This window comes from Channa argus, chromosome 16 (assembly GCF_033026475.1).
Source record: "Channa argus isolate prfri chromosome 16, Channa argus male v1.0, whole genome shotgun sequence".
Taxonomy (NCBI): domain Eukaryota; kingdom Metazoa; phylum Chordata; class Actinopteri; order Anabantiformes; family Channidae; genus Channa; species Channa argus.
In genome coordinates, this window is record NC_090212.1 from 1,952,358 (window position 1) to 1,976,271 (window position 23,914).

At 39.7% G+C, this 23,914-nt stretch overlaps 1 protein-coding gene across 16 annotated transcripts in view; it reads right to left on the reverse strand.

Moving 5' to 3' along the window:
* nrxn3a (neurexin 3a) overlaps nt 1-23,914 on the reverse strand; it is a 165,626-nt gene that overhangs the window by 25,296 nt on the left and 116,416 nt on the right. For 10 of the 16 annotated variants that reach the window (XM_067478970.1, XM_067478960.1, XM_067478961.1 and 7 more), the window contains 6 exons: nt 23,621-23,811; nt 21,753-21,926; nt 15,561-15,620; nt 14,893-15,012; nt 1,993-2,174; nt 781-952 (listed from right to left, as the gene is read on the reverse strand). In XM_067478970.1, coding sequence (XP_067335071.1) covers nt 781-952; nt 1,993-2,174; nt 14,893-15,012; nt 15,561-15,620; nt 21,753-21,926; nt 23,621-23,811 — 899 coding nt within the window. Of the gene's footprint in view, nt 1-780; nt 953-1,992; nt 2,175-5,001; nt 5,512-14,892; nt 15,013-15,560; nt 15,621-21,752; nt 21,927-23,620; nt 23,812-23,914 lie in introns of those variants that run through there. The other 6 variants (XM_067478964.1, XM_067478974.1, XM_067478963.1 and 3 more) reach the window with 4 other exon arrangements.

The following is a 23,914-nucleotide window of genomic DNA, read 5'->3' on the forward strand; positions in this document are numbered from 1 at the left end:
GGTTGTTTTCTACTGCGTAGCTAACACTGCAGGTACTGCAGGTGTGTTCAGGCCCAACACAGACACCAATTTGTTCTCTTAGCTACACACCCTTAGGAAGTTACACAAGTTCAATCCTACTATCACTGCATCAGCAAGAAAGCACATTTGTTCTACAAGGTACAGCAACATAATTAATAAACAATATAACTGATACAATACATAGAAATCTTAAGTGGCTTGAAATGAGTGTTTACAGACAGATCGGAATCCTTTGCGTGACTTAAAAGCTGCATATTTATTTGTGACTTTAATTTTACATTTTAAGGTTGGTAGATGCAAGAAGAAATCATTAATCTGCGACTTTTTTAGGAATAGTAATCAAAACGTTGGCTTTGACCCCAGAATAAAAGGAGTCCACAGAGTCCATGGATTAGGTTTTAACGCTGGATATAATATCTATTCTAATTGGGATTGGTGTAATGTGTATTTAAGGCACCTCATAACAATTACCAAAATACATATTAGTAAATGTCTGAAAGGAAACACTGTGATTGAATGGACAGAGATTTTGACATTGACAGGTCTAACATAAAATTTTTGCTCTTGAAATTAGCAGTTTTAATAATGTTACTCTTCTGTTAGACACAGATGTTGCCCAGTGAATTTCTTAGCTGACTCCTAAGAATATGATCCCATTGTTTTCTGATGCTGTCCAGTGTACTAACAATTATAATTACTCACACACTGATGAAGTAGAAATGTAAAATAAAGATTAGATTAGATTAATTATCGTTGTACCTGATGGAAAGTGTTCATTGATTGACCAGTTATCAACTTGCAACGTAGCATTCCCACCATTCCTGGTAAAGCGGACAACGTGATACTTCCCATCATTCACCGGGGTACTGCTTTCCTGTACACTGATATCCACTGTGCCAATGTTGAATGTCACTCCAATTTTGCCTTGTTGCTGAAATGAGAAAAAAATAATAATTTGATCACATCAATGTGATCATATATAATATTCCGAGCAAGTCCATTCTACTAAATTCCAAATGTTCACTCCAATGTCCATCTGCAGCTTGCTACTCTGTTGAAGACCTGGTAACACCCTAGGATCCCATGTGAGGAGCTACACAGGTCATGGTTCACCTGCTGTTTTTCCTGCTGTTGTTACATTTTAGGACATTTCTGTATTACCAGCTGCCTCTTAGCATGAATGCAGCTGGCATTTATGAACCCTGTTTGTCACAGCATTTATAAACATGGTTGGTGATATGAAACTTTATTCAACGTAGCAATTACAGTGTTTCTCCTATAATAGTTACAGCCAACGTGACCCCCGACATCCCACTAGAGATCGATGGTACCAACTTATTACAGGTTGTATGATTTGTCTGTTGCTGTCCCTAAATGCATCATTCGATTGCCCCCTACTCCCCGGATTGTTGAGAGCGTGAGCGAGAGATAGCAAATAATTGAAGAGAGGGACCAGGGTTAGCAAGACCAACTCCATAAATCAGAGAAATTATTTTGATTTTTTTTATTGTTTCACAGGAGTTATGTTATGTCACACCTCCACACATCCCAGGAACGATATAGTGTGAATACAACTGAAGCTCTGTCTGCTCCTGCGTGGCCTCTTTGCTTTGCAGGTGTGTGTGTCGGTGGGTGTAACCTAAGGTCATACAAGGTCATACTTTCATTGTTTTATTGTCATTGTTTTATTTGACCTTTCCATTACCAACAAAAAGTGTTATGTTGTCCAAGAAATAATTGACCGAACATTTTTGCCTGTGCCTTAAAACCTTTCTAGGGGAAACAAATTTTCTTTTTCAGTTTGGTCAGAAATTGAACTTTCGGCCTCTCTTCCATTTAAAGGGGACAAGAGGAACATTAGAAACATTCAAACTGTGTCCCGCAGTTTTTGTGTTCTGGAGGTTTTGCTGAGAAAGCTGAGACGTTACCAAATACAAAATGACACAAAGAAGAACGCGTGTGAGAACTTACTATGTGCAGCATGAGATAGTCCCCCAGACCAGGTGCACTATCGATCCTAACCAGGATGCCATCTTTCAGGGAGGTGCTGAACCCAACAGTTAGCCTGTCAGTCCTGGTGCTCGGCCTCTCATTGGCTGGCCAGTTGAATGTGATTAGGCCTCCTCCTTTGCCAAAGATATATGTTGTCCCGGCTAAATAGAGCAGAAAGACAGAAGAAACATAAATGACTGACAGGAATACTTTGGATATTAATAATGTAAGTAAAGCCAATGATGTCATGTACTAATATGGTGCTGCACATGTATACAGTAGGTAAGTAAGATGCAGGAATCATCAGGCAACAGTTATTGTAGATAATGTAATGGGTGCAACAATGTTGCCTTTTCAACTCTATGTTAATGAATGAACTGTGTGACCATTTTTGTTACTTCTGATGATAAAAGAACATTTGTATTAGCTGAAGTGAATTGTCATTATGTTTAGGGTTCCCCTTACACTAAAATTACATGTAGGGGATTGAAAACTTCCTGAAAAAAATGCTTTACAAGCGAATTGTGCATTAAATATTATATTGATGAAAAAAAAACCTTTGTTTTACTCTTTCTGCCATTTCAAAATAAAGGGAAACCAAATGTCGGGAAAACTACGTAGTTGGACTAGTTGTTATAGTTGTTTTTCCTTTATTAACACTAAAGTTAAACTGTGCAACACTTTTTACACAGTTTGATAGATCCAATACTTTTCTTACTAAGGAAAGGTGCAGTGAAAGCCTCTGGTCACACACAATTACTGAACAGCACTGACAGACGTGCCGATATATTCACTTTTGAATACCGCATTTTAGCGAGGCTCACCCTGCAGACCAGTCAGAGAAAGCAATGTAATCACTCAGTTCTGTTCACAGGCACAAGCTTACCGAGCTTTGGCCCACTTGAAGATATGGGCTCAGGTATGGAAATGGTCTGCACTTATATAACGGTTTACACTTCTCATCCACCCATTTGCACTCACACACCAATGGGGGAGCTGCTATGGAGCTAGTCTACACTCGCCGGGGCAAGTTGGAGTTCAGTATCTTGCTCAAGGACACTTCGACATGTGACAGAAGGAGCCGGGGATCAAACCAACAATACTGGGATGGGCTGATGACTGCCACAGTCTCCTTGTAACACATGTAGTGTGATCACTAACCCTGTCCAAGCATGAAATTCCAATGGTGTCACTATGGGAGAGCACTTCTCTCCAACACAAAAACTCACATAGTGGCGTAAGTGTGCTTGGGCGAGGATCGTCATAGGGACTGCTGCTAAGATAGGAGGGAGTGTGTGTGCATGTGCGAGCAAGTTTCTGCAAACATTAATGCAAATTAAGACCTTTCCACAGCTTTCAAAGATGTGCACGATTATTTAGAGACATAGCATTAATAGAGCATCAATACTGACACACTTCATCAGTTTGGCTCTGTACACCACCACAACTCATTTTTCAGTCACCTGTCTCAAATGTAACATCTCTGAGCATGAGTTTTATTTGCTAAAGGCAAAACTCGTCTAGAACAAGCCAGAACTGAAGACAGCTGCAACACATGGCAGATGGGGCTCCACCACAGAAGAAACTCAAGATCACGTGATGTCCATCGTGTTCCACACATCAGGCAGTCAGGGACGGCAAAAGACAACACATTTCAAACTGAATATTTCATCTCTGATTATGTCAGTTTGTCCAAATATTTTTGATCCCCAAAAAGTGAACATTTCTGAATGTCTTCATAATCTACAAAAAATGTGCAGATGAGCGACAGTTTGGGCTCAACCATGACAACACTGAAGATGCCAGTAGGATTAGTTTAGAGAGTTGTCCATGTGTTGGGGAGAAAATAACCTGTCACTCAATGTGGATAAAATTAAAGAAATTATTGCCAGTTTCAGGAAGCATATCTGTTTTTTCCTTTAACTACTAATGGTGAAGTTGGTGAGACTGTGTGTACTTTACATTTTTGTTACATCTAATAACTACAGTACTGGACACACTGTGCAAAGCCATACACTGTATACTGTATGTGTATAGTACACACAGTAGAAATATGAAATATGAATGATGAGCAAAATCACAGCTTCCACCAACATCATCAGACTAGTTATGAATTAGCGACACAGACCAAAAGCATTGGAAGGTAGTTCCTAAGGCTCGGTAGTATTGACATCACAACATCATGTCACATGACCAACAAATGAGTACTCCTTGCTGCGTACAGCAGAGCTGTAGCTGATGGTTAGCCCAAGTATTTGTCCTAATTGTCCCAAAATAACTTTAAAGTGAAGACAGATTTTGTAACAGATTTACATGGTAAATAAAATTTCCTGGAATGTAGTGGAATATTTCCCAACAGCAGATAATATGTGAGACTACGGAGTCACTGGCTCTGTTATCAGAGCACTCCATGTGCTCTGTTGCATCCGTGGCAAGGAGATGGTTGGTCATGTGACCAATGTTGTGATGTCAGTACTCCCAAGCCTTAACTAATATCTACTGACCAAAAGCTCAAACCAAAGCAAATTTCCTCCACTCAGCGTCCTTAATCAACTTCCTGTCACCATTACCCAGCATCACGGTTGTTTACTCCTCTAAATTTCCACTTTATTTCTTTTTATTTACATGTTTCTTTTGGGGCACTGTCCCTTTTCTGTCATATAAAAAAAACTTAAATTAATTCAATCCATTGGATCAATCAATCAGAAACTGCAGTGATAACACGTTAGAGAGATGTGTGATCATCCAAAATGACACTAATCCATGCCATGTTTTGTGCACCAAGCAGCAAAGGTGACAACAGTGAGTATAAACCAACCTTCAAACACAGTGAAGAAGCACTAATCCGAAATGAGATAATTGAGAAGTGAAAATTCTTTGCTCTCTGGTTAAAAGTACTGAAAACAAGTGGAGCACAAATACTGTCTGTACAAGAAGTACAACTGGAGTACAAGGCTGAAAAATCCCCCTAAGACTTTCGGCACTCACCATGACCACCCTTCAGTGATGTTGGAGACCTGTATATGGGGAAGTGAGCGAAGGAGCGGAGCCTCGTCACGTGCTGCTGATGCTGCTCAGTGTGAGCGTATGATGCTACCGCCAGCTGAGGTCTCATGGTACTCACAGAGTTCTCCGACCTCCCCAGCAGGGATAATCCCTCCTTTGTGGGTGCAGCAATACATCCCAAAATGAGCCATCCCATCCAAGCAGTTCGATAGAGGACAAGAAGACCAGGGGCTTGGCTGGAAGCCCCATTCACAGGACCCAGTAACGTTAAAGCACAGATGGGGAACATGATAGAAGCAATTCAAACAGACACAGGGCACAAGAGAATCTTCCACAGTGCGACAGTCTCATGAAAGTACCTCGTGATAATGAAGACAAAAGCCTGTGAGCCTCTGAGATTTCCAGTAATCTCACACACATGCTGCCCAAAGATGCAGTAGGATTAGATTAGTCAACCATAGCAAAAACAGAAAGCTCAGAGAAAGGTGATGTCTAATTTAACATCCTTACACATACACAATTGCTCTCTGGCCTGCAGGTAACACCTCTCCTCTGTCCTGGACCCGTGGTTCAGCTTGTGAAGCCATTTGTTAACTCCTCATGTGCTACAGCGTGCTCACTTCTATGTTTCCCTGCCTATTGCTCCATCTTTGCTTCCTGTCCTATAAAGACATCATCAGGCATCCCTATTATTTGATCCTGTCCAACTTGCAGACTTATGAAGAAAGTCTTCAAACAGTATGATAACGAACATCCACAAAAGAAGTCCACTTCTGCATGCATCACTTCTTTATCTTTTCAATTTTTCACTTCCTGAAGATTTTGAAATCAGTCGTTGCGAGAAGAAAAATCCCTTAGTTTGGTTTGCCTCTGATGTCCCTGTTTGTAACAGAAGCTCCTTTTATGTATGCTCAGTCTTGCCATGTGCACTTCAACAGAAGACGGCGGAAATGCTCTGGATTGCAGTGCAGCCACGGCAAGGAAAAGATAGAGTGAGGGAGGGAGGGGAGAGAGAAGGGGGAAGGTAGTTGGGAGGAGGAGGTGCATAGCAGGTGCTGAGAGAGATAGCAAAGGTAGAAATAGGTGAGGCACTGATGGTGGTGATATAGGAATGTCTGATACTGTCAAAGACATTGATGAAAGAGAAAAGGACAGAGGGACACTTTGCAGTGTTCAGTATTAGGTGAGTCTACAGGGAACATACTTTATAAGTACTGCAAAATGCTGAGGATCAGCACTGAGGCACAAGATGTTAGTGATATAATATAACTCAAAGGAACATAAAGGATAAAGAGGGATTAAAAAATACTTTACTGTCTAGGGTGAGTATCTGTGCTCTGTGAGCAACCAGAAACTTTAACTACATTCAGATGAATGGCCTTTTTGACCTCCCTTATCAAACACTCATATTTAAGGATATTTATTGAAGAGTTATGTGAGGTTGATTCAAATCAAGCAGTGCTAAACCATCCGCTGTCATTTTGACTGAAAGTGGCTCCTTTTCCATATTTGTAACGTTGCATCTTCAACGCAGTTTGGTTCTGTCCTCTGCACGGCCGCATGCTCCACAGTGGACCGGCTTGTTGTGGTTCTGATTATTCCTTTATGACTCCTTGTTTATTTGAGCTACAGTAGCTGAGTTGGATTCCTTTTGGCTGTTTGAAATACGGTTATTAAATATGTTGGAGCCATGAGCGACATAGATTTGTGACTTGTGACTGTTGTTCCTTCTCAGAAGAATTTCCTACTTACTGTACTTCAAATTTCACAAATAGTGCCTGTAAGGAGAAGGAAAACCCAAGTATTTCCCTTCTTTCTTAAAGGGCTTCAAGGGAGCAGAAGAGGGGGACAAAATGAGGAGAGGATTACCATTGGTTAAATGTTTTTCAAAAGCTCAACACAAGCAGCTTCCTTCAAAAAGAGAGCTACTCGAGGGAGACTTCTAAAACATGGTGTGTGAAATCACACACTCTCACTTCACCATTTAGTTTACTTTCAGACCCTCACCTATGGTCGTGATCTCTGGGTGTAACCAAAAGAATAAAGGTTGCAAAATACAAGTAGCTGGAATTAGTTTCCTCCGTAGGGTGGCTGGACTCCATGTCAGACAAAGGGTTATGGAGTTCAGACATCTGGAGGGAGCTCAGTGTACATCCAATGCTCCTTTGATGGAAAGTGTCCAAACTACTACCATTTGACACAAAGACCCTGAGATAGACACCGAATACTCTGGAGAGATTATATATCACATTTGGCCTGGGAACGCCTTGAAAACTGGGTAGAGGGACATCTGGAAAAACTTACTAAAGCTCCTGTCACTGCAACCCACCTCTGAATAAGCAGAAGATGATTCCTAGATGGATGGATGTAGTGCATATGAGGATGGACATACTGTAGCAAGGCGTGACATGTTTTATATTTCAGCTGGAGACAGTTGGCGCTACATTTTCCCGTTTGGAGCCAAGAACTTCTAAATAAAAGGTCCAGGATGTTGCCTTGGCCATGCTCCCTGAAGCAGAAAACTACACCCACCCCCCACCCCCAGCTCCTGCAGCCCATCAAACGATACAAAATGTTATTTTGCACACTGCCAAGTAGTTTCAACAATTTACTCAATGTTAACACAACAATCAATCATTTCATTTTTCATGGATCCGCCACATTTTTCCCATTATTTTTGGTTTGTACAATATGTTGTTGGTTTTCTTCAAAGAAGTGGTGTTTGGGTGCATTTTGATATTTATCATTTAGAAAAAGAGCTCTGGCCTTTGTCTGAAAGGACTGGGTGATGGTACTGTACAGCTGTAGGGCCAAACAAACAGACAGATACTTCCAGCAATGAGCTTGCATGTGACCAATCCCCAAATAGTTTGGGGTATTTATATCCAAAGGAGTCTGAGCTCCAAGACAGAACAACATGGAACACAATTTGTGCAATTCATTTGTGATCAGTGCTTTGCTTTTCTTTTTTCTCTGTTGTTGTAATCTGTTAATTAGAAACAACAATACAGAACAAGAAAAATCAAAAACAAGGACAAAGCTTGATTTGTAACCGGCTGTATATTAATTAGATTAAATGTCACGCAAATTTAAGGTACAACAGCCATTTATGAATCTTTTCATGTAGTTCCTTCTTTAATTTAAAAAAAACGGGGGCTCACTAGGACAAAAAGACTAATATCTACTGTAGCAGAATCTATGAAGCTGTGACTCTTCCTTTATTTTAAAATTCAGCTAAAGTATGTTTCTAATGATGCTATTTTGGCAACGAATCGCAGCACTGCACACCAGGATGACTAGTTCAGCTGGTTTGATTACATTTATTTGTGAGGACTTAATCTATGAGCAGGTTGACGAATTCCATTTTCATTGCCTCTATGTTTGTCTCTCTCCAATCAAACATGGAAGTATTTTTAGAGCTTAGACCAGGCTGGGAAGAAGGCCTCTTAACTCCCAACAGAAGAGCAGCTTCAGAATGAGGAGAAAATAAACTGTAAAAATCAGCTCTTTTAAAGAAAAGCATTCCAAATGTAGAAAGCATCCTTCTCTCACAAATCCCCAACTTTTATTGTGAAAAGCATTTCACATCTCCACATTACATTCATTGTTTGCGATGAAGAAAGTTGGCTTGTCTGGGATGCCCTTGGCTATGTCTGCCCATGTGAGAAATAATCAGAGTATGTCCTCTGCTATAAAAACAAGTTCATTCAGTCTAAATCTCTAAGGGGGCTGTTGATACTAACGTAACAGTTGCATTAAAGCAAAATTAAGCATCACAAAGACTGTGCCTCAGCAGAAATATGCAGCGAAGCCTGTCACATTACCATAAAGCATGGCTCTCAGGAATTATTAGCCTCCCTAATCTCAGGAACACTCAAATGCAGCATTGCACTGTTCAAATGACCTGTCCAGTGTGATGCATGGCTGTTTTTCCCATCCACTGAAGAACACTAGCTTCTCCTGCCCTCCTCTCTCTCTCAGACTCCTTCCTGCTTCCTTGCCCTTTTTTTTTTTTTTTACACATCATGCTAGATTTATGCAAGGCAGAGCAGGGAGGTGCAAAGCTTACACAAACACCAGCCAAGGCAGATGGGCAAGGTGAAGGTCAACAAACACATTATCCCTCACTTATCAACAGGGTATTAAAACAGTTCCTTCCCCTCTTGCATTACACGTAAACCAGGTCGCGTCATCCTGTCCTACTCCAGAGTCACCTATCTGCAGCACTCAGGAAGCTGAGAACATTATGATCATATTAAGCTTTATCTCATGCGTGTTTTTAAACTGCTGCCATCCTGCCGCTGAGGCCCATCCTATCACTGTCAGCAGCAGTGGATGGAAAGCTAGTCCAGGATTGTATCTGGGGCTAGTGTGCATAAACACAAAAGTCCCTTTAAAAAGTGTTGGAATAGCAAGGTCGACAAATTTGTGCTTCCTGTACAGCAAATACATTTGAGTTTAAGGTTCAAAGATAATTATGGGTTATAATTATTGATTACAGTTTCTTCCCCAGCGTTTACGTCCCTGTATATTAAACAGCAGGTTTTTGTATCAGATCACCCAAATCAACAGAGCTCTCTATGGGAAGATTGCACAAACATTGGGCGTTGTAATCGAACCACTTGGAATGTTCTGAAAAAGAAACCAGTGGTGTACATATTGGTGGGTGAATCGAACCGTGGAGCCTGAGTTGTCTACTGAATCGTATCGTTATAACTTCATCTGCAGAAAAAAAGTGAAAAGCTTTCAATAATTTAATCACAAGACCTTGGCCCAACTGAACATTCAACTCACCAGCTGAAAAGGAGACTGATGGGAGAACCTTCCAAAACAAACACCTGAAAGAGGATCCAGGGAAATTGTTGTACAGACACACAGGCTTGATACAGCAAACTAAAACTTTTATTTGGTTGAATTCACTTTAAAACTGACCGATCCGCTACTTTTGCTTATTTGGAAATTGGGTGATACATTTACTGCAAATTTAAATGCCAAAAAAACAAAAGCAGAAATTTTGAACTTTCATCCCATATTTACCATTTGATCTTAGACCCAAATGTCTGCAGTGTACAGTGAAAACACAGGAACTGGCCATTCCAGTAGTTTTTGTAGCTTTATGATATGCAATTGCTGATGGTCAGGGTAATGGAGAAGAGGACGGGGAATCAATGGGAATGATCTAGTATGAGGCAGGACCAGTATAAAGAGCAGTGAAGGGGAAAATAGACCCCACTGATTGCTGCGATTGCCTGCCAGCCTGCTTGCTTGTGACCAGCTGGCCCGTCCCCATCAATTCCCAGTGACTGCCCATGGGACCTCCTGTTAGCCTCCCTCCACTCCCCACCCCGACACCCTTGTAGACCTGGTGTGGCAATATGCAGTCTGTCTTTCTCACACATTGACCAGGAGAATCATTTATAGAATTGTGCAATCACAATTGATAATCACGTGAAGGATAATGAGATGTCAGTCGAAGTGACAGAAGAAAGGAGAGAGTGTTGCCTCTTCACTCTAGTGCCGCTGTCATTTGCTTGCTCAAACACTTTTTTTGTATTAAAAGAAAATGTACCAGTACTCTGTTGTCTAGTTCTATAACAAACCAAAAAAGCAGGACATTCTGGGGGAAGGTGTGTCAAACTTTTCAAAATCTGCCAACTGTGCGACAGAAAGAGAACCTGGGAAGTGGCCTAGCTTACCATTTCCACACCACTCCTGCTCACCACAAACACTTTGTAACTACTTCTAGTCAATTATGTGTCTGAAGTTACAATTTGTACTGGGGTCATTAATTCTGTGATTCTTAAATACTGATTTGCAACCAATCAGAGCAGTCCCTGTCACAGATGGGACTGACTCGGACAATGCATTGAATGAGCTGAAAAGTGCCAACACTGTGGGACTCCACAACCAAACGTAAACCAATGGATAATCCCCAATGCTGCAATGCTGGCACACAACCAACAAGTCTTTACTTTGACTTTCTTTACATTTCCCACTAAAGTTACATTTGTTACATTTAATTTTTCTGTATTCTCACCTTAGGAGTTACAGTGTTTAGCTTTTTTGGGTTTGAACGATTTAAAAAAAAAATGAAATCTAATGCAGTACAGTAAATTAGTTCTGGATTTGGCTTGAATTTTCTTTTTTACTTTTATCATTTAAGAAAGAACACTGTACAAACGCTGTGTGTTGTTGAGGGTTTGAATTGCTCTAGACTACTATAAAACCTTACTGTAGGTCCAGCATATCAAAGACAGTTGTGTGGAGAAAAACGCGTACATGGGAATGAAAGAAGAAAACTCGCACTCATCCCCATGCAGTTTTTCTTGTCCACTGTGTAGTGACTGATTGGAAGATGAAATTACTTTGAGTACAGGTTAGAGGGAAAAAAAATCAGTTTTTGTTGTTTTTAATATTTTGTTAACGTGAGAAACATTTTGAGCAGTAATCTTCTGTTTTGGTCTGTGTGTTAACTCGTTTTGATAATGTGACTTTACAGTGGACACAAGCGTCCAAGCAAATGAGAAAAACTATAAATCTATTTCATTCATTAGTTGGCGGGTTGGTAGTCTGAAGGGAAATAGTATAAATTACTGTGTTCCCACCCACGCTGTAGCTCAGTTGGTAAGGCAGTTGTCGAGGTGTATCAGGGCAAGACACTAAACCCCCAACAGCCCATTCCCATCCCCAGCTGTGCAGTGCCGGTGCAGGCCCGGTAGAAATAGGGCAGGGTTGCGTCAGGAAAGGGCATCCGGCATAAAAACTGTGCCAAATCAACATGCGGACACTTATCCGCTGTGTCGACCCTGAACTCAGCCTCAGCTGGTTAGGTTGTGTGGAGAACCGAAAGAAAAAAGATAAGATAAGCTTCACGAAGCATTACCTATAGATGAATCAAAAGACTGACATTAGAAGTATCCTTATATTGATATGCTGACTTATAAATACATAACAGTGCAAATTACTGTGTGCTTAGGTGTTTTCACCTGACGTTCTACTTCATTCCATATGATACTGGACAGATATTTTGTGTTCTCAGTAAAATTCCAGTCCAGTCCCATGTCTATGTGTCCTGGCGCACTCACAGCCCTGTTTTATTTCCTGAAGCATATTCAAATCCATATTTCAGTGGCTGCTGGCCTGAATTGGGAGGTCGTTTACTTTCTTATTGCATCACTTCATCTTTTGTGAATCTCATCATAGGCTCTGTGACAGATGCATAATGGATATAACCTCCGTGTCAATGAGAGATCCACCTCCATCACCCACACTCCTTCACACTTCCATCATTTCTTCAGCTTATAGTTACTGAGCAGAGGCTGAACTTTCACAGATCAGTGTTGATTAAATAAATACAGTCAGGTCTGTTTATATTTGCACTGACACAACTGAAGCACCATCCAATGGGTTTCAATGAATATGTCTGTATCTAAGCAGCTAGTACAGCCCAAGATGTGAGAATGAATCCTGGTGGATTTGTTTTTACTTTTCAGCCTAATAAGGGCGTGTTTATTTGCCAGTGACAGCTCTTTTGGCGTTATATTGACAGTTATCAACAACAGATTCGAAATGCAAAAGCCAACACTGCACATCCTCTCCTTATGCTTAAAGCACATCTCGACTGTTGGCATCCAAAGCCAAAATGATGAAAAATGTCTAAAAAGAGTATGCATGGACCTGGCAGACATAAAGACCACCTAATTGGGATGGAATCACACCGTACAGAGGGCAATTATCGAACCTTATCAGCACATAATTATGGTTCAGTAGGGGACCCCCTATGCCCTAGTTTGTTTAGGTACTAAATAGACGAGGTTAGGTTTAGACGTATCCCATATATTGAAGGCTACCTACTGAACCATAGGTATGCCCTGATAAGTACATGATTATCACCATGATTATTACCTAATGACTGGTGGTATCTGTCAAAAAGGCTGGAAAGACAGATGTAGTTGCATCCTACTGACACAGAGATACCGGAGCTCCAGATTAAAAAAGCTTGTATTGATATTATATAAATTGATATTTTAAGGAGGAAATCCTAAAAGTGACGTGAATTTTAATTTGTTAAAAGACCTATGACTCTGTTTCAACTGTTGAAACTGCAGAAACAGTTACTTCAACTGCATTCAGTGCAATTCCCCACAAACCATGTTTGGTAGAGAAGCAACACCAGCTTCCCACAAGCCCCAATAAAATCTGGCCTGTTGTTAATCTACTCACAAGAATTGCCATTATTTATTGACATGCAGAATCTGACCCATGCTGTAAGATGTTGAAAGCCACTCATCTGTCCTTATGCAGGCAAAGTGTCCAGGCCATGTGGTCGGTGCGTAGTTATAAGCAGTTTTCAGAACTGAAAAAATCGCAACTAGCGGTTGTAGAAAACAAACCATCTGTTTCATTTATTTATCATTAAATGCTTTAAACACCTCAGACTCCTGACACCATCAGAGCCTCGTCACCTGGAGTCTGATATTTGGAGGAGTGTAGGTTTATTGCAAATATTCACTGTTGTGAAATGAAGCACACCTGAAGCTCCTTAAAATCAATTTCTAGTATGCAGGCTATAGTGAGGATGGATGGACTGAATGTAACCCTTATGGCTAAACCCAACTCCATCTGGGCCACAGCGATGATGCAACCCAGTGTCAATAGACAGACAAGTGCCTGTTTCAAAGGAAGATCTAAGTGAGTCTGTGTGCACGAGTGCGACTGCGTGTTGAGCCTACGGGACTCTAGACAGGGACTGTGCGTATACACGTGTGTGTCTGTTCTTGCAGAACACTTTGAACTGGTGGAAGTTTATCTAAAGCAGAAACCTGACTTCTGTCTGAATGGCAGCATTAGTCTCATCCCTACTACCCAAAGCTTTCCCCCGCAGTGACAAACTATTAGTAGGAGAGCCAATCGTGTCTTCAAGAAATTGAATTTTCAAGGAAAAAAGAAACTAAGAAATCAATAAATGCACACTGTATGTTGCTGTGCTGAGAATTCTATGAATAGTTTCAACATCAAAGTCTAATGTACGCTGTGTTATGCTTTAAATTCTTTTTATTAAGCCTTGTATAAACTGAATAAAAAAATTCTATAAATTGAGGCAACATTTGTATTATGTATAGTCATCTTTCAGTCCAAAAGGTGAATCTACTTTGTTGCTGTGTCCGGTACACGTGACATCTGTTACACACGGCAGAGCATCTTTATTGGACTGCACTAGCTTGTACATAAAGCGGCCAGCATGCAAGTGCTCTCAGCAGGGGATGTTAATGTTGCTCTGCCCCCTAGTGGTAAATAATGTCCACATAGTCAAATGATCAAATCAAGGACGAGGTCCAAGTCCTTTTTTCACTCTCAAGTATTAATACTTGATGTAATTTTACAGCTCCTTTGGAAGTCATATCAGTTTTCTTCTCTTTGTTCATGCTGTGACTCTTTTTGGTCATTTTTTAACAGTTTTTCATCATTTTGTTGTTTTCTGTATCTTTGTGGTCATTTTTTAGAGCGTTTCACATCCTATTTTGGTCATTTTTGGTCTTTTACCTGAGCTGTGACTTTCAAATAAGAGAGATTCACAGTCACTGTGTACAGAAGCTCTTGCCCACCGGGCCAGTTTGGTAATCAATGGGCAGAACCTGTCCACATCTTGACTGGTCATGCATTATGCAGTACCTGCATGTTATGTTACATCCTTTTCCTTAAAGGAGCAAAGGTTCCCCTCTAGGGTCTGACACTGATGAAATGTTCTCTTAGCCACATGCAACAGCCAGCACTAGACATGGAAAATCAACCTGTCCGCTTTTAAACTTCTCTTCGTTACAAACAACTGATCTTATTTGTCACTTTCATTGCTCCCATGCAAACTGTACTCACGGTCATTGCATTGTGTGCCAGTGTAGGAGGTCATGGAACAGTCACAGGTGTAGTTCTCCCACTGTTGGATACAAATCCCCATGTTGGCACAGGAGTCCTCCTGACAGGTGGTGCTGGGACCTGTGGACGTTCAGCCATCCCCAGACACCATCCAAACACGCACACACACACAGACACACACTACATTATACTAAATATTGCACACTACAAGCTAGTCCTTCACTGAACTGAACCCAGACTTTGGAATGATCCTCTTAAAAATGTGTGTGTGTGTGAGTCTGGGTGTGTTTTTATTTACTTTTTTATATACTTTTTCCAGCATCTGTTTCTTATCGAATGAATGTACAAAATCTGCCTTCACAGTAGATTTGTATTTACTGCTACAATGTGTATTTTTTTTTATTCTTTGTTATCTTAATTTTTAGCATGTTGCACCATATTACAAATTCCTCATTATACCATTCAGTGGCTTATTCTTGTCAGCCTCATAAAATGGAAGGTCCCTACTCTACCTGCCAGTATGCTCAGTAGGTCATTATCATGTGCTATACTGGACCTTTGTTGTTATGGTTTCTTTAATAAAGCACCTAGGTTTAGGCACAAACACAATTTGGTTAAGTTCAGAAAAGAATATCATGGGTTATTATTGTTTTTATTAAAATACTAACCAAGTGTACTTGAGCCAGGCATCGAACTCAAAGTTAGTTGATAGTAGTGGGTCAGGCCAGCTGCGTAAAGAGTTGTGTGTGTCAATGGGTGACTGAGAAGCAGCTTAAAACATGCTGGGTTCTGATGAAGTAGAAAAGCACTGTATAAGTACAGACCATTTACCATTTATGTTACTTGTATTTTCACAGTACTTTATCTCCAATACGTTTATTATGGAGCATTAGTTCATAATTATTTTTATAAGAAGATAAACCTGGAAAAATTGACCAATAACTAATACATGCTGATGGTCATTATGGAGTCCATTAAGTGGTTAAAATCAGCTTTACATTTGCTGACTGCAGTTTATGTTCCTCAGGATTGTAGGTAACCATCGTCTCTGACCTGTATTCCTTTATTTATTTCTATACAATTTTTGGCATAATTGCCATAACCAGAACTGTTTAAAATACATATCCTTAGTGAAGTACTATTACTTACCATAGTTTCACATAGAATTCAGGGCAGGAACTTTTACTTAAGTCAAAAATTGAAGAGGAACTTCTATTGCAGAGGTACTAGTTGAGTATTTTTTAGGCAAACATTTTTTTTTACTTAATTATTGAATGTTGGCACATTAACACGCTTATAAGTTTCACTAGTAGTCCAGTGGGTCCACCATCATCTTTGTCATTGTCTTAATGAAACATAAAAAATGACATCATGCCATTCAGTAGTGAGTAAACAATGAAGTCCGCATTGATTTTCCCACATCAAAAGCAACTGTTTCCAAAATGCAAATGTAAAAACATTATAATACTAATACATTTTCCCTGTTTAACTTAAATAATGTTTATGTCTATAAAAGTGAAAGGTGTGATTTTAACGCATATGGTTTGCATATTACTAAAATATGTCTCCGTGTGATGGGTAGTGCAGAGCAGCATGTGGATTATATCCAGTTCATAAATTAACACCATATGTACTATGTATGTTCAGCAGCAAAATATTCTGTTACATGTCCTAAAGCCTTAAAGTTTGTGTGTCAACCCATAAACCAATCTAAAGCATTCGCATTACATAATATAGCAGAAATATGCTCAACATTATTACTGTTAACATTCTTCACCAGTAGCTCTCACTATCAACTACTGTCAGGTACTGTCAAAGGCTTATGTGACCTGGACTCACATAATTTTTGAGTGAACCTCATCAGAGATCAGAGAATGGTTCATGGTCTGCTTGCCCGAAGTTCATAGACATCGGTATCCACCACAGATTCTAACAAACCCTAAACATTATTCTTTAGGCCACACTGAATCATTTTATTTTACAGGTCCAGTTAGTGAAAATTTTTAGTTATGAGTCTGTAACATTTTAGAGTAGAAAGTAGTTTTAGATTTTCTTCATATGAATTGCTGTTAATTAAAAATGAAGGGGTCTAAGTACAGCAGAGTGTATGGGCTTTCAGTCTCATGCCTGTTCTATTCCGATTCTGAAAGGTTGAATAGTGTGGTTGTGGTGAATAGTTCTTTTTATGGTCATATAGCTTTGTGTGTGTGTGTGTGTGTGTGTGTGTGAGAGAGAGAGAGAGCAAAAGAGTATCCGGCATCCCTGCTGTGCACCATGTAACTAGGTTTATTATATTTATAATGAATTAATAACTTTTTATTGATTTTAGACTTTTCCAAATTTCAATTATACTGATGTGTCTCACATCAAATAAATGTGCTGAGTGGAGACTTACCTGGTGAAATGATGCGAGCTGTGCCGGACTGGGAGAAATGATGAAGATTTAAAGGAGTAGGGGTGTTTGGAATAATGCAGGAATTTCTGCAAATACTTCTATTTCTGCCAATTCATCCATTGATTGGTACGTACTTTGATTTTTTTTTTAAATAAAGCTCAACATTGAAAATCTCAGTCTCAGCAGAGGTACCATGAATGTCATGTTAAATGTTTGGCAGCAGTGTGGTGTCGCCATCTAGTGACACTATAATGTACTTCCACAACTTGAGGCATTAGATAAGGAGTCGCTGGCTGAAGTAACAGATTCGGTTTGTGTGATGAAAGCTTGCGATGAAGTACAGGCAACACATGGCAGTACAGTTTAAATGACTAATGAACTAATCATGATACATTAGCAAAAAAGAAACCATACAAGCACACATCGAATGGAAATTAAAATGTCATGGACAAGACCAACAAATGGTGATTGATATTTTATTTTGAAAAATAAATAAATCAACCATTAATTTCTTGCAGTATATACAGCAAAGTGAATAACATTGTCATCAATCCCATTCAGATTGTCACAATGAAGAGGACATACATTACACATAATGATATTGTCTGTTTTAATTAAAATGAAGCTAACATCCATTTGTTTAACATGGAGCTCTGTAAGTTCATGATTAAAAAAAAAACACAACAAAAAACATAAAGTACACTCAATGTCCAAGTGAATTATATGGCAAGCATAAGAGAACCTGTCAACCAAAATGATTTCCATGCAAACAGGAGCAAGTTGTGGGAACAGGCCCAGAACCTTAAGAGTATGAGAAAACAACAACCAAAAAAACAACCACAAAAGAATACATGACTTGCACAGGAAGATGGAAACATTTTGTCCACAGTGACATGTGCTTACTCATGCAAAATGTTTCAACAGCCCATTTTGATGTTGGTACATAATATGTATAAAACCTTTGGCAAGTTTTGCTTTAGTGACAACTATATTGTCTAAGAGTCCAGGTATGACCCGGTAAAGATTCCCAATGCTGCTATCATGTTATGGTCAGGTGTACTAAACTAGTAAATACATAGAGTTGAAGTTTTTATAGGATTTTCTTTGAACTTCAGTAATTCACTATTTTCCAAATCCTTACTGTACCACAAATAGTGACTGGTTAGTTAGATTAGCAACTTAGCACATTGCACTACCCACACATGAAAACAGATTATATTTTAAATAGTACAGCTGTGTAAAGATACAGTGGTTATTGCTGCATTTGTGTGAAATGCGTGTGTGTATTTTTAAACATTTTTAAAATCTTTTTTTTATATTAGTATTAGTATTAGTATTATATATGTCCCAAAAGTTAAATCTCTTTTTTCAGTATTACATTTTACAGTTTCTTTCTATCTAGACAAACTTAAAAACTACAATCAAAAGTAATATTATTCTTTAAAACTATACCATTTCACTGTGATCATAAACAGGCATACAGACAAACCGTAAACTCCGTTTAGAATATCACTAAGAGCAGCTGTGTAACACAAGTAATCCTGAAACAAATGTCCCTGAACGCCTCCAGTAAACACACTTCTAACTGGTGGTTAGGCCCGGAGAGTCTGATGTTATGACCTATAGGTCATCCACTTGAAAAACACCAATCAAAACTCAATTGTATTACCGCCAGGTCGAGTTTGTTGGAATATATGTTTGTTGAGTTTGGGTCATGTTGGGTTTGGATAGAAATATTAACCTCTTTAACACATGCATTAGAATTTTGAAATTCCAGAGGTGGTGTACAGTTTTTCAGAATGCAAATGTTCGAATGAGGTGCTTCTGAGATTATGTGGACTTTGTCCTGCAAACTCTTCAGTGCAAAGTGCAGATTATGTGCGTGAGCCTGTGCTTGAAGCACACTGCTGTCCTGAACTGTTAAACTGGAGGATTTAAAGCAAGCAAATGAGCTTGTAGATGACATTTCCATCACTCTGCTGTGATGGAGCCTTTCTTTTGTTTCTGCCAGCCTACTTTTTCATGTTAGACTCACGTCTATCATGTTGTACCTCCTGTAAGCTATGACCTTGCAAATCTGTCACCTACAGTGAATCAGGCAGTGTAGACAGTACGTGAGCACATCTTTATCTAACTTCACTCTTTAGTGGAAAAAAGTTAGAAGTCCAGGTCAGGACTGTCAAACCCACGGCATGGAAGATAGTGTAGCACCGATCCCACACGGTAATATATCAAAAGTTTGCAGCACTGTGCTTTGTATTCACTTTGCAGAAGTTTAACCAAGATCAATTTTAGTCCCTGGCCATGAACCTTTTTATTAATGAAAAGTAACACGTTGCCTGTAAATATAAAATTGAGTATGGAAAATGCTAAACATTAAAGTAACAGTATCAAACTCTACTGTAAACAAATACAGATTCATATACTAAGGTTTTGTTTGTCACATGTCCATGAATGGTGTTATGCTACAAAGAAACAGCTTATTCTTGTAATTTTGTAGGAACTGCAAAAAAAAAAAAAAAACATAATACATACTGCGTACAGTATGTGCAGGGAAAATTTGACAGTGGGATGGAGTAAAGGGACAGTATTGGTAAAGTAAGATATATTAATTTTAAGATTACAATTTGCCTTCTCCTATCAAATATCTATCTGCTATCCAATGAATACATGTGTCTTTGCACCAACACACCTGATTGAGAGTTTATTAAAGGATAATTGCAGTAATTTTCTAAAGAAACCTAACTTCCTAAACTGAGTCTCCTAAAGTCTCTATTAACACCAGTTGCTTATTTGAAAAAGAGACTGAATGATCGCTAAATGTAGTGACAAAGTAATTAAGTTGGCAGCACTAATCACCACGGGCTCATCAAGCTGGACAGCAGCACATTTGAGTGATGACTAATCCTTTTATGTAAGAAGGGGGCAGGACACATGAATTTGATTGGATATACATTTAAGTTGGTTTGCTGAGGGACCACTCAAATTTAAATAAATAAGATTTCAAATTTATGTAGAATTCATTACCCTTTGGCCACATGTTGGAGACCCCGGTTGTACACACTTTGCATAGTGGTCTAAAGTCACCAGGTGTGTACCTCATGCATGAGTTCTCGAGCAAGACCTCTTTTGTTGACAGTCTGCTTTGGTAGCTTTTTAACTTTCCCCACCTGCTACGATGTGAAAGATGTGAGCCAAACGTTCTGACCTGGTAGATGGCCACAGCTCCTGCTTCAAAACTACATCTAATTCTTCTTTTTCTCCTTTATAATCTTCATTTTTAAAATGGTCCCTGCACACGCATGTGGATTGTGAGGGGCTGCCTGGTGACTCAGTGGTTGAGCATTCGGTTGGGATTCAGACGGCCGTGGGTTTCAAACCCAGCCCACCAGGCGTGGCCCTGCCCTGCCACCAACGAAGGGCATCGAGAATAAAAACTCATGCTAAATCAATGAGCAGAACACGTTCCACTGTGGCTGAAAGCTGTTGATCTATGAATGAGGGGACCAAAACTCTAGAACCACCTGTTCTTGCATATACTCCAGTACAACCTAACTAACCACTTTGACCTCAATAATAAACCAAGAGTTGAATTACCACCTTTCTGACAGTTTCAACTTAAAAACCGAGAAATTATAACATTGTTAAAGCAGAATTCACAGCTGCTGGATACCGGATCTAGGTACAGGTGTAGATAATAAAGTGGCCAGTGAGTGTAGTTCTGTGTAGTGAGAAGCTAATAAAGTTTAAACAAAAGAGCTCTTGTGCTCTCACACATGTGCAGTAAACTCCTAATGACGTCAGCCTTCTGTAAAAACTGGGCATAATGAAGCACCTGATGCAAAATGTAAAAAAAAAAAATGTCAAAATGGGTCACTGTGGATGGACAGAAATATGTCACCCAGAGGACTCGCGTGTCTAGCTGTGTTCTTAATGGTTTTTGGACAACAATAGAGGTCTATGTATGAAAATGCATTGTGTTTCAGTGTATGTTCGGTCATAGTTAAAACCAGGCCTAATGTAGAAAGTGACTGAAATTATCCTTTAAACACCCTGTGTTAACTTATTCTATAATAATGCTGTTTAAAAACTGTAAACATTCACAGAATTCCGACAAAATAAAACTCTACAAAAGCATCTTGTACGAGATATAAATGAAGCACCTGGCAGGATTTAATGTTACTTCACTGGCAGAAGCTGCTCTGATGCTGATCGTTACTGTCAGTGGGTGACCAATGTGGCCAATAAAGTGGTGGTGTATATGAGGAGGTATTTATGGTTTGGCCTGACTAGCAGTGGGCAAGTGAGGCAACAAGTACAGTTAATAGAACGGAAGAACCTCCATATGGACGCAAGGCTGTGGAGCTACTGTTTGCATTGAACAGGAAGAAGGGGCTGCTGGAGTTGGAGTTGACATTTGTGTTGTTGTAGTCTAAATCAGGCTCAGATTTGAGGGACGGTGTACCTTCGCATCCACGCTCGATCTGCCCGCTGCGAAACAAGGCGTCATTGAGGAGATCTGGCAAACGACCATTAAGGTCCACTGAAGCCAAACAGCCCTGAAAACCTTCTCTGGATGCCACCAGTTTAGGCAAGTTACCATACATGCCTGGACCCAGTCCTGCGATGAACAGATCACCTGAAAAGAAAGAAAATGTACAGGAAGGACATTAGAGATCACTTAAACTACTTTTTAAATGAGTTGCCCCCTCTGTGGCACCACCTTTATATAGGGGAGACCAGGTTAGTGGTAATGCTGTTCTATTGTACTTGTGAATTTTTGAAAGATGCCTGCCAACCTATGAGGGGGAGGCTCCTTCAACAAATCGTGCTGTGGTTCTTATGAGAGGGCAGGGAAAAATGACCTATGTGGAGGACAAGAGGACTTGTTTGGGAAGAGATGTAAGGTTCTATTTGTAGTGGAAAAATATGGGTTTGACACACAGATGTAGCACCTAGAAAGGTCATGCTATTATTTATAGTTCACTAGTTCGATTAAAAATTAATAAGTAACTCTTTCTATTTTGTTAAATATATGCAGGTCTGTTTTGTTCTGATATATATGATTTACTTTGGTGCAAAATGTCTTTACCTGTTTTAAGTAGATTGGTTCAACTGTGTGTCTTGTGTTGCGAACAATCAATGTTGTTTTCTTTCTCGTACGTAATTGGGAAATTAATAAGTCATGTCAGTGTTTAAGTAATGTGATTGGCTGTGGGGTGGAGCGAGGGGCAAGAGGGCGTGGTAGCATAAAAGTGGTTGTGGACGATAATGAGACAGCAAAGTTAGAAAAAGCTGACTTGTACTTTGTAACCGCTAACACATACTGGACTGAAGAGCAGTAAGAAGCAGCTTTTATGTGTGTTAGCGGAGGTGTTATACAATGATTTGTTAAATGTTAGCATTTATTTATTTGATTGATTTATTTTATTTATTTATTTTTGTTGCCAGTTGCTATTAATTTATTTGTAGGCAATTAGGTTTTATTGTAATTTTCATACTGAAAATCTAAGACAGGGTAAACAGAAACTGCACGTACTTGGTATAAGGGTAAATGCTCTGCACTTATATAGCACTTTTCTCAAAGCGCTTTACCCTGCTTCTTATTTACCAGTTCACACTCATATACCGATGGGGGAGCTGCTATGCAGCTGGCCAACACTCACCGGGAGCAACTAAGTTGGGGTTCAGTGTCTTGCTCAAGGACACTTTCACATGTGACCGGAGGAGCCGGGGATTGAACCAACAACAGCGAGATTGGTGGATAGGTTTAATATTGGTGACCCAATAAATTACCCATAACAAAGTGATTAAGTGTTTAATGAAATAAAATCAATCCTTAGAAGGAAAAGGGTTTTCTACCATGTTTTGCCTCCTGTGCACGCTGATCATGCACGGATACCTATTTGATTTTCACACGTAAAGACAGCTGTTACTTGGGTGATCTGCTGCTGTATGTTACATGTCTGAAACACCGCTCCAGACAATGTCCGTGGCTGAATTCTACAAACATTGTCTGGAATTCATATGTAAAACAGGCCCTAAATTTTAAGGGTGAAGAAAGTACTATTCAGACAATACTGACTTACTGATGCTCTAATTAAAAGTGTTACTACCACTTAGTTAGTATCATACTGATAGAAGTGCCAACAGTGCTCTTTACCCTAAACAATGAGAGAAACATTTGCAAATCCAAAAATGTGCAGGCTGTCTCAGCAGCACGCTTACACTGAAAGAAGAATATGCAAATATGAAAATAATACTGTGTGAGGACATAATCATGGTAATGTAAAAATAAGGAGACATACACGAGTTACCATATCATCTGAATACCTTTCAGGTCCAGGTTCTTTGCCCCATTGATGGACTGAATAGTGGCCGTGTCATCTACTTTCAGTGTGTGGGTGTTGCTGTTGTCTCGGGTGATGGCCACATTGTGCCACTGGTTGTCATTTAGTGCCCTTCCACTCTTCCCCTTGATGAGGTTTGGCCCATTTCCAAGGTCAAAAACGTAGTGGATGTATCTGCAAAAGAAAAGTTACCACGAGCTTAAAGGCTTTACCATTCGCCTTTGAAATTAATATTTGAAGCGTTCAGGAACTAGAAGCCTTCAACCAGAAAACAAGT